This window comes from Macrobrachium rosenbergii, chromosome 27, assembly GCF_040412425.1.
Source record: "Macrobrachium rosenbergii isolate ZJJX-2024 chromosome 27, ASM4041242v1, whole genome shotgun sequence".
Lineage (NCBI taxonomy): Eukaryota > Metazoa > Arthropoda > Malacostraca > Decapoda > Palaemonidae > Macrobrachium > Macrobrachium rosenbergii.
Genome location: NC_089767.1, coordinates 16,813,229 through 16,827,400, shown reverse-complemented (window position 1 = coordinate 16,827,400; position 14,172 = coordinate 16,813,229). Strand labels below are relative to the sequence as shown.

Sequence of the window (14,172 nt, the reverse complement as noted above, 5' to 3'; positions counted from 1 at the left end):
AAATATATACTAAACGCGATAAAACGACAATAACAATTAACCTATTCGTTGGCTCTCTCTTTTCCAAGTCGTGTAATAAGGTTCCGAGGATGAATAAAGGTTGATATCGATAAAACAAATATCGTGATATTCACAATCACTTTTCTCAACACTTAGAACGCGCCATAGAAAGCCAACCCGCATTCCATGTGATTTCTGTCCAAACAAACGCCAGATAATTACGTGACCGTGAATGTTATATATGCGTAGGGGTAATTTGGTCTTCCTTGTGCGGTGATGTGGAGGAAAACATGCTAACAAAAAGTCTAAGCGGAATTGCCTCATCAAGAATTGATTTGTTAGTAACCAAAATACATTGCTTGGTACCCAACTGAGCAGTGGTAGAGTTTAAATATTATTACAATCAAGTTTTTTATGAACAAATACTTATGATAGTTACAAGTAGAAAAATTTCTGCAGCAATCCGCTACATATTGCTGTAAATTCAACGGTAGCAGTTTTACATTCTTTATGATAAATTCAGAAAACTACCTTTGAAATCACGTTTATTAAGCGTCATTGTTCATCTTCTGATTTAATAACTAATATTAATTTATTTATTTATATGAAATAATGGATTAGTAATGATAAGATTACGATAAGTTAGGCAACTCATGAAAGCATTATTAAAAAGGCAGGGATAAGTGTCTAGTAACTCAGTAGTTGCTGTGCCCGCTTTTAACATTAAATTAATCAGTCACTAAGTAAAGATGATCAAATTTTATTGTAACAACCTAGAACTGTTTTTCAGTGCTTTCACGTTGTGATGAACAGGGGAATGCTAATCATTATAATTTCATTGGTAAAGGTATTATATGCTATGTGTGTGTTTCTATATATATATATATATATATATATGTGCCTATATATATATATATTATAAGTGTGCCTGACTAGCATATTATATATATGATATATATATATATATATATATATATATATATATATATATATATATATATATATATATATATATATATATTTATATTTATATATATATATTATATGTATACACAAATATATACATGTATATGTATATATATATATATATATATATATATATATATATATATATATATATATATATATAATGTGTATATGAGTGTATCTGACTATGCAAGCATATTATAATCTAGGACCTGAAATTCAAGTTCCATGTGTAAATTCACCGGAATATAGCTATGTTTTATCAACCACCTAGATTATGAATATGCTGGCAGCATAAGGACTAGCGCAAGGTGACTAATTATTTAGTGAATGTCTTCCTAATGCAGGTATCGTAGGTCATTTAATTATTAATACAAATGCCAGCCAACTGTGTTTCCTTATCTTCCAGTTAACGTGCAGACATGATCTTGGAATTCATTGCAATTAGGTTTGCATTTTCTTTTCTTTTATTCAGTTCTCGAAGAACTTCGGAGGTTCCGTCGCCATTGGCGTGTTGGAAGTATCAAGAAATAATGAGGAGAAAACTATTTCTGCTCAGTTCGAGCGCTTGATCGAGCACCTCAAGAAGGTAATAATTCACGTTTTAATTCACGGAATTTCTTTCCAAAACCTTGGTAATGCAATATGCAATTAATCATCTTCCCCTTCTCTCTCTCTCTCTCTCTCTCTCTCTCTCTCTCTCTCTCTCTCTCTCTCTCACACACACACACACACACACACACACACACAATCGCAAGAAGGTTAGTTAAAGTAACTAGCGATATTTTCCCATGACAGAAGCACAAGCATGATGTTAAATATCAACAAGGAGATATACTGGCCGTCGTTGTTTGTGTGTGTGTGTGTGTCCCTAATCAAATCATTATTAATAAAAGAACATCATGTTAAGCACAACTCCTTTAAACCACACAGCGATTTCTTAAACCGTTACATATCAGAAATAAATCGTGAAAACGCTGAGCACACTCGATCATAGTTATATCATAGTTATATTCATAGTTATATCATTAGTACCACGTTTAACACCAAGGGTATATATGAATCTCATACTGATATCATTTGTTACCAGCAAATAGATTTATATAATAATCAAATCTACCGTTCACAAGCTGTTTGGAAAATGCATTAATCTCCTCTAAATCTCTGTGAGTGCAGCTACAAGAACTTACCGGGTGTACAACAATCCTGATATCGACTGACGACAAAGAGCTCTTGGGCCTCATCCTGCAGGAGCTCTTCAGGAAAGGGAGGATTGCGTGGCCTAGGAAACTCCTCGTCGTGACGGGTATCCCCGTGACTGGTCTCGCTTTTGTAAAGGAGCCGCTGTCCAATTCGAATTCTGTGATCGTATCTCCTAGCGGGACTGGAGGCGCTGGAAGGTATGAGGAGAGGTTTCTTAGGTACTTTAGTCTTGAAGAAAAAAATTTTTTTTGCGTGACTGTTTTTGATCTTCAGAGAATTTCCTGTGCTATTACTTATATCCTCTTATATCTTGAAGCACTGGTGTTTTAATTTTCTGAAAAGAAAACTATTGTGCCGGCTTTGTCTGTCCGTCCGCACTTTTTCTGTCCGCCCTCAGATCTTAAAAACTACTGAGGCTAGAGGGCTGCAAATTGGTATGGTTGATCATCCACCCTCCAGTCATCAAACATACCAAATTGCAGCCCTCTAGCCTTAGTAGTTTTTTTTATTTTATTTGAGGTTCAATTTAGCCATAATCATGCTTTTGGCAACGATATAGGCCAGGCCACCACTGGGCCGTGGTTAAAGATTCGTGGGCCACTGCTCATACAGCATTATACCGAGACCACCGAAAAGATAGATCTATTTTCGGTGGCCTTGATTATACGTAGTAGCTGCTGTACAGAAAACTCGATTGCGCCGAAGAAACTTTTTCGCATTTTTTAACTAGTTTTAGTTGTCTTCATGATCCATTAAATTGAACTGCCTTTATTTATGTCGAGATATTTTGTGGAACACTAATTCATGATCCTTATTAAATAATCGAACAGTGATTATTGTTCCAGCATTAAAATTGATACTTCTTTCCCATTCGGTACAGTAAATAATGAACATAGTGATTTTCTTCTCTGCTAAATTCTGCTGGCTCCGAATCTTCACAAACGTGGTCGAATATTGTTATCAAAATGTTCCACAATTCAGCAAGATGTTAATACTCCCTAGCTACATTTGAGTTCTTTAAAGACTAGTCCCAGAATTAATTATCTCTAAGCAGCAAGGTTGCTTGATAGTGGTTTCTGCACCATGTCCATTAATTTATCGGTTCTTTTCATTATATTGACGATATTTTATGCGAAGGCCTACGGGATTGGCAATTTCATTTACTCATCTAGCAGACCCAAAGGAAATCAGACGGAAGAGCTGTGTATGTGTGTGTGAGAGAGAGAGAGAGAGAGAGAGAGAGAGAGAGAGAGAGAGAGAGAGAGAGAGAGAGAGAGGGAGGGAGGGCAGGATGGGTTTGATTTTGCAAAGAACTCGAGGAAATGATTATATTCTTATGGAATTCACCTCCGCAGATGCCTCTTATATGTACTGGTGCCATATAGCCACCGCGTGTTGAAAGTCGCGTCTTGGAAACCAAACGCCGGCTTCGCTTTCTACGATGATTATCGTCGTCTCTTCCCGAATAAATTTGACAGGTAAGGCGTTGTCACGGGAGGACGTCATTCGTCCAAAACTGAAAACGTTTTACGTTATTCATGCATGGATATGTGGATCCCTTTTCTGGTAAGAGGTTTAGGAGAAATAAATAGACTTTATAGATCCGTTCCTGAAAAACCTGGCAAATACAGATATAACTTTATTTCCCGTGATAATGAAAAAAGGATATCGCAGTTTTTATCTGCGTAACTTGCTTGTTATTGATTGATTATGTTGAATGACTTGCGTAACTTGATTTGATTCCGCACGGAAATTATAGTTGTTGCGTCTTATGACAAATAGTCCTCAGATGTTCATGAAATAAAAATCTGATTTATTTGATAATAATGTTAATTTACAAAATATTTAATCAATAGTACATAATAGCACTGTTTGATATGCAAATCTTCCCAAGCCACCGGAAGAATACAAAAGATGAAGGAATTCCTGGTTTTATTACTAATGAAACATATCCCAGTTATCATAGCAATGGATCTAAAAGAAAAAAAACACAAGAATAAACAGTATTAAAGTTCTGTTACTGGCAGATTAGTAGACAGAGCCGAACTAAGAGTGGCGAGTGGACATTACTTGCCTCATGTCAATATCGAAATTCTGCAAGAATCAGCAAAAGAAGAAGATGAGGTATTCACGATTTCAGGGCCCATGATAACTCTCCTGGAGTATTTCGCTTCGACCATGAACTTCAAGTAAGGCGGAGAATTCTTATAAATTTGATAGTTTTGTCTTTTGTTCTAACATTTTCCTCTTTAATAGTGTCGATTATTTTCTTCGTCCGATGGTAAGGGCGTGCCTTTGTCTCACTGAGTTTTGCGTGTTTTGATAATGTTTCACGGAAGATCTCACTGCATTCGTTGCGAAATTATTAATTTGCCAGTGTTTTATTTTCAACTTCAAAAGTACTTTACCATAACATTCAGTAGAAAAGACAGATCTTCAATTTTGTAAATAACTTTTCACTCTTTTCACTACTTGCACTCACTCTCATTGCCAATGATGTTTTCTACATAGTTACGAAAGGTACCTTAATATTTTTCTTATATAATTTCCTTTTATCATTGCCCTATGTTTGTTGGTACCCCTTATTTATTTAAAACTATTTCATTGCTTATTTAGCTATCTAATAACATAATGAGATACCTCCTTTTTTAATACTTTCCTTGCTGCCATGAGGTCGCGCAGTCTCTATCTCTGTGCGTAGTGATCCTTTATCGTGGGATTTCAATGTGCATTGTGCATTGTTCAGCTCTTCCGGGATTTATCCTGTACCTTGAAACCTCCTAGTTTCATTTTAATTTCAGTGACTGGGAAGATCATTAGACATTAAACTTCTATTTTTAAAAAATCCAGTGCTACTGACCGTTTCCCTCATTTCAGTCTCGGGAACTGCTTAAACTGTATAATTATCATCGCCTTTAAGCTCATCTGACTAAAGTCTTGTTATAGTCTGGTAGTGTCTACTTAGGTTAATTTCTTTACAGCCGGATTCCTCATTCCGTTCTTTAACCTTATCAGACCAGTTCCATCAATCATAAATCATAATTCTGAAGATGAACAGTACTTATTAGACACATTGAGTTTTTCCTTAGGTCAAAAAGTAACTTAACTTACCGGTAGGTTTGTCCCTGTTCTGCAAAATGAGGAAACTTTATACCCTGGAAGGTATGAATTTGTGTGGAAACATCTGGCTTCTCATTTTCTTCTGTGATTCAAGTGTTTTAAGAGGCAGCTGTCCTTAACAAAGGGGGTGTGACTTGTATTGTTGTACACTACTATCCATTTCTGGGACGGCGAGTCATCGTTTTTCTCAAATATCTTTCAAACTAATTATTTGATTAAAATGGTACTTTGACGCAGTTACAAGACAGCTCCTGCTAATTTTTGGTAATATAGTGCATTGTCAAATGGTGTTCGTTAAGGCGTTTACTCATGACTTTTAAAGGCAAAGTCGCATGAATCAGCAGGCTTAAACCACGCAATCGAACGTCCGATATCCCTCATAGACAGGAAAGGGGGGGCCTGAGATGGGGAGACCAGGAAAGTTGGTTGAGGGAGGGATGAGGCGGGGAAGGGAGAGGGAGGGACGGAATAGGAATAAAGGACGATCGAATGCATAGTTTGGCGATGCTTGGCAACACCATGTAAGTCAAGAGTAAACGCCTTAACTAACACCATCTGACAATGCACTAGATTACCAAAAATTAGCGGGAGCTGTCTTGTACACTGTGTCAAAGTACCATTTCGATCAAATAATTAGTTTGAAAGATATTTGAGAAAAACAATGACTCTCGGTCCCTGAAATGGATAGTGGTAAGAATTTCACTCTTGAGAGAGCTAAACCTGGGCTTCAGTTTTGTGTAGGTTGCTAGAAACATTTCAGAGCATGTACTAGGTCTAGTACTACTGAAAAACAAAAAGGTTATACCTATCGATAACAAAATGGTGTTCATTTTTTACATTTGCAAGTACTGTCATCCTCACTTACTAATAAAAAGGAAACACTGTAAATGTGATTTATTCTGATGATGTCCATTATCTTTCCAGTTATACCATCAGGAGGCCACCAGGTGGCTCTTGGGGTTATGTTCTTCCTAATATGACAGCAACTGGAATGGTTGGTCAACTCGCCAGAAAGGTATGTATGAGAGAAGCCTGACTGGTTCATTTTTGGACAGTCAGTCGGAGCTGAACGCTAAATAATTATAACAAAGAACTTCCCCTCCTCCCATTCTAAACTTCACGGAAAATAGTATAGTCACACATAAACTTGAACAAAAAATTCTTCTTTACTCTGAAAAGGGATGGTGTCAGGTGAAAAGTAAGAAGTTAGTGGCCCATTTACTGTATTATTGCAAATTGAAGTTATTACCATAACTTTAAACCGCTTCATAAAGCTACCAAGTAGTCTCACCAAGAGCAAATGGTCGTTTCCAAAATTTCCAGTTTTACTTATTTTCACGTCTTTACAGCTTTGGGACACTGGCAGAAGGTCTTGACACTCAAACCATCTTCAGTGTGTTTCTTTTCCTCTGTCCTGTCTTTACTTTCAAGCAAACAAAACATAAACACTATATATCAAAGTATTTCTTCCAGTTCTTTCACTAAATATCAAAGTATTTCTTCTAGTTCTTTCCATGGGACACAACAAAGTCAAATTAATCTAATGCAAGTTTTCGATAATGCTAATTGTTTTGCTTTCATTCATCAAGTTGTGGCTCTACACAGGCCACGTATACTTGTCACTCTTGTCAGTCATTCCTCTGTAACGGCTATCTTTCACGTACTTGAAACAACCATAGGTCACTCCCATGAAAGAGAATCAGTTCAATAATCCATCAGTTTATTCTTGCTTTTACTTCTCCAGCCACTCTCTTAATCCACAGTTATTGCAAGGTCTTCCTGGCTTTCCGGCCTCGTATCTTTGGCTCGTCTGTATTGTGTAACACCAGTTACCTGTGGAAGTCAATCACTTCCTTTCCATAACGTCTACTAACTTCGTTCACATCAACTCTATAACTCTGATTAAATCTAATGATAATCGTTATTTTGGTATATTTGTTTTCAGCTTTGCTCTCAAATATCTTCTAAAACTTTCCCATCTACTTCTGGAATAACCCACTATCCTTAGTTGATGCTGCTTCATCAGGAAACACTAAGCAATGTAACCTTTCACCATAACATCCGTTTCACGCATGCGCACACATCTTTTTCATTATTCAGACAATTCTCTTCATCATTCAGTCCATAAACACGTTAGTCAGGCTCTGCGATATACGCCTTGCACAAATCTGTATCTATTTTCTCACGCATGGCCACTTTCGTTATAACACTAATAAATAAATGTTGATAGCATATCGTCCGCACTATGATATATTCTTCTCTTACGACAGCGCTTCTCTTTTAAACAATACTCGGGCAGTACTTTTCTCAGGCAACACTATTCTATAAAAGTTTCTACCTATTCTGAGCAAATTAATTTCCCTGTAATTCTAAGCTTTCATTCCCCGCATCCAGTTGGAAAAGACTTTCTCCTTAAACAATCACTTCTCTCTACGCTAATCAACCAATCGATTCCTCTCTCTCTCTCCGCCTTGATAAAAATTGACAAGAACAACATAATAATTGTTAATGTACATATAAGGAAAAATATCTAAAAATGAAAATTCTATGAAAATAAAAAACTTAAATGAGGATAAAGGATCTTTTGGGGAGGAAATGCAATGGCCAATACTTCCCTAAAAAGGTATTTTTAATTTCTCTAGATTGCATATAATTGAAGGTAGGGAATATTCAAAATGGTTTATGAGGAAGGTGGTATGATAAATAAATGGTGATTTATGCACAGTAGTAGAGGTGAACACGAAGATATGAGAGGAAGTAGAAAAATGTGGAAAAGCAGACATTTTTCTATTTCCTCTCATATCTTCATGTTCACCTCTACTACCGCACATAAATCATTATTTACTTAATATACCACCTTCCTCATAGACCATTTTGAACGTTTCCTATCTTCAGTTACATGCAATCTAGAGACATTAAAAATACCTTTTTAGGGAATTAATTTCCACAGAATTTTCATTTTCAGTTTTCATTAAAAGAGAACTATTGAGATGGCTATTTGCCTGTCCATCTGCACTTTTTCTGTCCGCCCTCAGATCTTAAAAACTACTGAGGCTAGAGGGCTGCAAATTGGTATGTTGATCATCCACCCTCCAATCATCAAACATATCATATTGCAGCCCTCTAGCCTCAGTAGTTTTTATTTTATTTAATGTTAAAGTTAGCCGTGATCGTGCGTCTGGCACTGCTATAGGTACCAACAACACAGGCCAACACCTGGCCGTGGCTGAAAGTTTCATGGGCCGCGGCTGAGAGTTTCATGGGCCGTGGCTGAGTGTTTCATACAGCATTATAAGCTGCACAGAAAACTCGATTGCGCCGAAGAAACTGCGGTGCATTTTATATTTGCATTAACGCTTAATATATGTTGAGTAACTTTGATTTAATTCAGTCTTTGAATCTGCAGAATCTGAAACCCAACGTTGAACACTGTTAACTAAGAAAATAAATACTGGAAATCTACACGTAAACCTCTGCACTAATGTTCAGTCTTTGGCAAAATTTCACATATTTATAAAAAAAGACTGCATGGACGTCAGTCCATAGCTTTTTAAGAGAAACTATTTTACTGACACATCATCAATATTATCTAAGTAAGGTCAAGTTATTTAAGGGTTATACAGACTCAGTCGACTGATTCCTTCTTTCCAGGAGGTGGACATTGCCCTCGGTCCATTTGGAATCACCGAAAACAGAATTCCGGTCATGGACTATACGATCATCTTGCTGGTAGACTATGTAACGATTATTGCAAGATTAGGGAATATCGAAGTGGACGTGTGGGGGTTTGTCATGCCATGGGATTCGTCTGTGTGGGTGTCCATCGTCATTACATTCTTTGGGATCCTGTTCGTTGTCACGGCTCTCTCTCTTGTCATCGGAGACCAGAGAAACACCAAGTACTTCGGTTATCTGAAGATATTGCTGCAGCAAGGTAAGATGCGCTTTACGGTAGGGTTTTCGGAACTGGAGTTGATGAATTTTGAATGCTAGATATCTCGTGGAAATGAAAAAACTCCTTTTGAAAATATTTGCTGCCATTCTCATGTAGTAATTTTACTCATCACTAATATAAATATTCAGTTGCAAAGAGGAGAAAAAAAGTCAGCTGAAAGTATTTGATATAACCACTATGAACCTGACTTATTGATTAGTTTTTGGTCACTTTGAAGTCGTAATTGGGTTCGATTCATGTCTAGGCTGCCTGCCACTTGAGGACCAACTGAGAGATCAAGGCGGCCTGTAAATGACTGGAAGTCAGTTACGATATATATGCTTTAATCGCTTCTATATTTAGAAGAATCATTAGAATATAACAGGGTAAAGTTTTTAGTTAAACGAATTGCTGGCACTGCTGTGAAGTACAATTTATTTACAATGACAGCTTTAGCTACATCCAGTAATTGGTGTCTGTTAAATTCATTCATTCATTATCTTTATTTCGGCTGCTCTATCTTTCTAAGTCGGCTGAAGATACCAAGAACTATTTTTCACAGTTTTTAACACCCGCTTAACAATAAGGATAAAACCTCACAGTCAACCTCTGTTCCTCATTAATTATCTTAGTACTGAGGAAAAAACATTACCTTTTGGTTAGAAACACCACGTGACAGAATGAGAAAGGAACTAAAGAAACATACTGAAGCAAGAAGGTTAGATGATTTTGGGACTTGTACAAAAATAAATAAATAGGTTAGAGCTCTCGTGAATCCCTGAGAATTAGATCTAAATTTGTATAACTTGTAGTATTAATCTTAAAAGTCACTTAAAACAGAAAACATCCATTTTAACGCCTGCCCATTTTCACAGACATGAACATACCTGCTGACCGACGGTGGGAACAATATATAATACTTAGCTGGATTATTATCATATGGGTGCTCACCCAAGTTTATAGCGGGAACCTCATGTCGCTTCTTGCTGTTCGGTACATACCGCAGCCTTACCAGGTCATCGAAGATGTTCTGAGAGACCGCAAGATTGGTATGATTTGGGAGAGCAACACTGCCTATATACAGACCTACATGGTGAGTATTAACCACTGACAGATTTATTTGATAGCTCAACGTCACTGAGGTGGTGTATGGTCATGGAATAGTAGTTACGCACTACTCTTGTTAGTAAAAGCCCATTTTAGTAATTGCTGAGGTTTTGACAGAGAACTACTATGTTGTAATTTTATACGGGTCAAATCTTATTTCTCAAGCACATCTTATGTTTAAAGACAAAATAGTACAATCAGCTTGGTACATTTTCATATGAATGTGTGTGTTATTATATACTATACTATGAACGCCGGTTGATTTTGGAATTTAAGCGGTCAACCCAAGCACTGAGGCATTCAGCGCCTAAGGCACTGAAAAGAGGGAGCTGGAGTGTTTCAGGAGCAAGATATAGAGTTCTAGAAAATTCGAATAAACTTGAAGGATCTAAAGGTGGAGGTGGGAGAAACCCTTCACTTGCAATTAGAGGTAATAGTTAGAGGTGCTGGACAGTGAGAGTGAAGAAAGGAAGTAGAAATGGAGTTAAAATAAAATACTAAAAAGTGGGGGCACGCCACGCTAAGTGTACTGAGAGCCTACCCAACGAAAACCTGCAGTTACCTAGTTGCGGATGTCTAACTATTTTAGCCCTTTACAGACCATGCTGTAAATTAAATAGTAAGTTAGAAACTAAGCCTAGTAAACAGACTATAATAATAAGTCCTAACTGTTTCAACTCTTCACAGACCCTACTTTAAGTTCTTTGCTGTGCCCTTTTATATACTAAGACTTGACTTTCCGCCAGAGCGCAACAACGGGCAAACTGGCCGCACTGGGAGCAGCTGACAGAGCTGGACGCATCCAGCATGTCAACGCTCAAATGCTTCCAGAGAAACTTGCGACCTCTGTGTTTAAAGGCGATTACGTAATGAATATCGAGGTGCTTACTTGCACTATTATGTTGGCAGAGCATTTTTCTAAGACAGGTGGGTGGGAGTAATGGATCGCTTTAATGTTACATGTTGTAAAGTTACTGTTTAACCTATTTTTCTAAGGTCATCCTTATCTTATTCAGATGGACTCTCACTGTTGTTTTAGACCTTCTTAGAACCTTTTTCTTGAATTCATAAGTATTATTTTCTTTATCAAGATAACTTGCTCCTAACAATGTTTCATTCTTCTCGTAAAAATCAACTAATTCTTAGTGTAATCTAAAGAAAAACTTTGGCACAATATATGAATAGATTATCTTTCTATATTTCTTACTCTTTACTCAGTCATCGCATCAATTAAAAGCTTTGTTCATTTATGATTTTATCAACTGCTTTATTAACACTTTGCAGGTAACTGTTATTTCTACATCGCAAAAGAACGTCTGATGCCATTCATGTTTGCCATAGGAGCTCAGAAGAACAGTCCCCTCAAAGACGATCTGAATCGAAGGTACATCATGCTCGATCATTTTTCGAAACGAATCGGTTGTCTTTCACTCCGGTTCATTTAAACAATTCGCCTCTGGTGATTTATCATCTGTGGGTTGTGACGTAGTTGTCGTTTTTCATCTGAGGTCAGACAGAATATTTTCTTTGATGATGATTACTGGAACACTGGTTTTGATCGAAACTGACTTTTAAAATATCAGAGAACCACTCGTTTTAAATATAAATGAGCTGAGTCGAGTACGAGCTTGATATGAGAGTAAGCTTAGTAATATTTTAGTATAAAAGCTGGTCTAAAGTAAATTGAAACTCAGACAGTAATTACCACGATTTGCTTGAAGACAATTTCGCTGTTTTTAGTGTATCTGTCTTAAAATAAATACCTTTCTCTTATAGTTCTGTCCCTAGGTGCAGTCACACCATTTTAAAATGGGATTCGGAGATTAATTTAACAGGTTCTAAAACTCTTTCCCCTCATTACTGCTGGAACTTAGTGGTCATGATTTATATGAATTTCAATCCCAACAAAGAACATATTTTCTTGGTTGATTAAAATTCGCAATGCAAATTAACGCTCAGTTTGATAATGGGCGTGAGAAATAATTCATCAAAAATGCGCCAATATGTCCAAATCTTCCCTTAATCTAAAGTATCTCTAAAATTATTTGATAAAATAGGCAAAAGGTAATCTTTTACTCGATTATTCCTAACGTTGGTAGATTTAGTTTTTTAAATATATACAAACAAAACAGTATCTCAGAATGCGTTACAACAAAAAGTTCTACTCTCCAGAATAAGATCAGTAGTGGAGGGCGGAATCTACATGCAACTGATAAAATCGGCGATCCCCAATTCTACCAGATGCCTTCACGCTCCCACGACAGTGACTGTCCGGAGCTCATTGTCTATGTCTAACCTGTGGGTAAGGGAAGCTGATAATAATGCTGCGTTCATTTATTTGAAAGAAATTGTAGACCTATATTTCTGTAGGCTTTAATATCTTGTCAAAATTCAGGTAAATTATCTGCAACACGTCAGTACTGAACTTTGAATTTGTTGGTAAAAGTCTGCATAGACAAAAGATCGTACTTGCACTCTATTTATTACAACTTAAACATACGTCATAATTGTTCAAGACAACGTAAAACGTTTTCATACATGAATGTAACTTAAAATAGACCTGTTCTCATTTTTTGTGGTATTGAGAATGAAGAACGTTGAGTAGCAACAAACCAAATAATCTCCTTGGCATAACCTTTACAATACAGTCATAAAATATCTGAGTCTGGCATAAAGTTCCAGGAGTATACTATTCTATAAGAGGTATGCTCTTGCTTGGAAACATGAGACGCAATATTTCTTCCGAAGTTAGTACGATATTACTTGAGCAATTTAATTTCCAGGGAATATTTATGATCCTCGTCATGGGAACAAGTACCGGGCTTATGGCTCTGTTCACTGAGATTTTAAGGAAAGTGATAATAGGCTGCATGAACGGACGAATGATGACAGACAGAAACAAGTAAACCCTGCGCCGAAGTTCCTTCGGCGCAATCGAGTTTTCTGTACAGCGTATAATGCTGTATGAAACTCTCAACTACGGCCCGGTGGTGGCCTGTGTTGTTAGCACCTATTGCGGTGCCAGATGCACGATCATGGCTAACTTTAACATCAAATAAAATGAAAACTACTGAGGCTAGAGGGTTGCAATTTGGTATGTTTGATGATTGGAGGGTGGATGATCAACAAACCAATTTGCAGCCATCTAGTCTCAGTAGTTTTTAAGATCTGAGGGTGGACAGAAAAAGTGCAGACGGTCAGACATATAACCCTCACAATAGTTTTCTTTTACAGGAAACTAAAAACTGTTGATAAACTTCCTAACCCAAGACGTCGCATTGTCAGAGGAATTTTAAACGCTCATGTGCACAGTGTTTCTCAGTGAAATGTACTAATTCTTGAAAACTATTATGCTTAAAACAATCGATAATGTTAGTATTTTATAAAATTTCCCTTTAAACTCTCTTTTGTTTTGTATTTTACTTTATCAGTAAAAACGAGTTTCGTGCCATTATTTCCCTATCGAGTTTCATCACTGCGGATTAATTATGTATATAATTTGTTGAATTAGTCTAATTTCTTGGCAATTTTTTTCAGTTATCAATGTTATAAATTGCTTAAATCATTGTTTAGGTATTGATTTAGTTTGTGAGAATGTCCCTCCAATATATTTGTGAGTGAGGTATAAGTGATGTATATCCCTTTAGGTCATCCGAAGCATATCCCTTTGCTTGTAATGTCATCATATATATATAATATATTTCCTTTATATATTATGTGTATATATATATATATATATATATATATATATATATATATATATATATATATATATATATATATATTATTGTAATGTGATATAATGTTTATAACCATTTTGTAATTGTTTGTAATGTCTCTGT

The 14,172-nt window shown here is 36.5% G+C and overlaps 1 protein-coding gene across 1 annotated transcript in view; it reads left to right on the top strand.

The window, feature by feature from the left end:
* The window catches only part of LOC136853288 (uncharacterized), a 33,932-nt gene extending 20,696 nt beyond the window's left edge, over positions 1-13,236 (top strand). Inside the window, exons 5-15 of the mRNA XM_067128650.1 lie at positions 1,442-1,555; positions 2,143-2,366; positions 3,525-3,647; positions 4,197-4,358; positions 6,214-6,304; positions 8,941-9,223; positions 10,180-10,316; positions 11,077-11,257; positions 11,615-11,714; positions 12,503-12,632; positions 13,114-13,236. Of these exons, the coding sequence (XP_066984751.1) occupies positions 1,442-1,555; positions 2,143-2,366; positions 3,525-3,647; positions 4,197-4,358; positions 6,214-6,304; positions 8,941-9,223; positions 10,180-10,316; positions 11,077-11,257; positions 11,615-11,714; positions 12,503-12,632; positions 13,114-13,236 (1,668 nt within the window). The remainder of the gene's footprint in view (positions 1-1,441; positions 1,556-2,142; positions 2,367-3,524; positions 3,648-4,196; positions 4,359-6,213; positions 6,305-8,940; positions 9,224-10,179; positions 10,317-11,076; positions 11,258-11,614; positions 11,715-12,502; positions 12,633-13,113) is intronic.
* Positions 13,237-14,172: the final 936 nt, after the last annotated feature.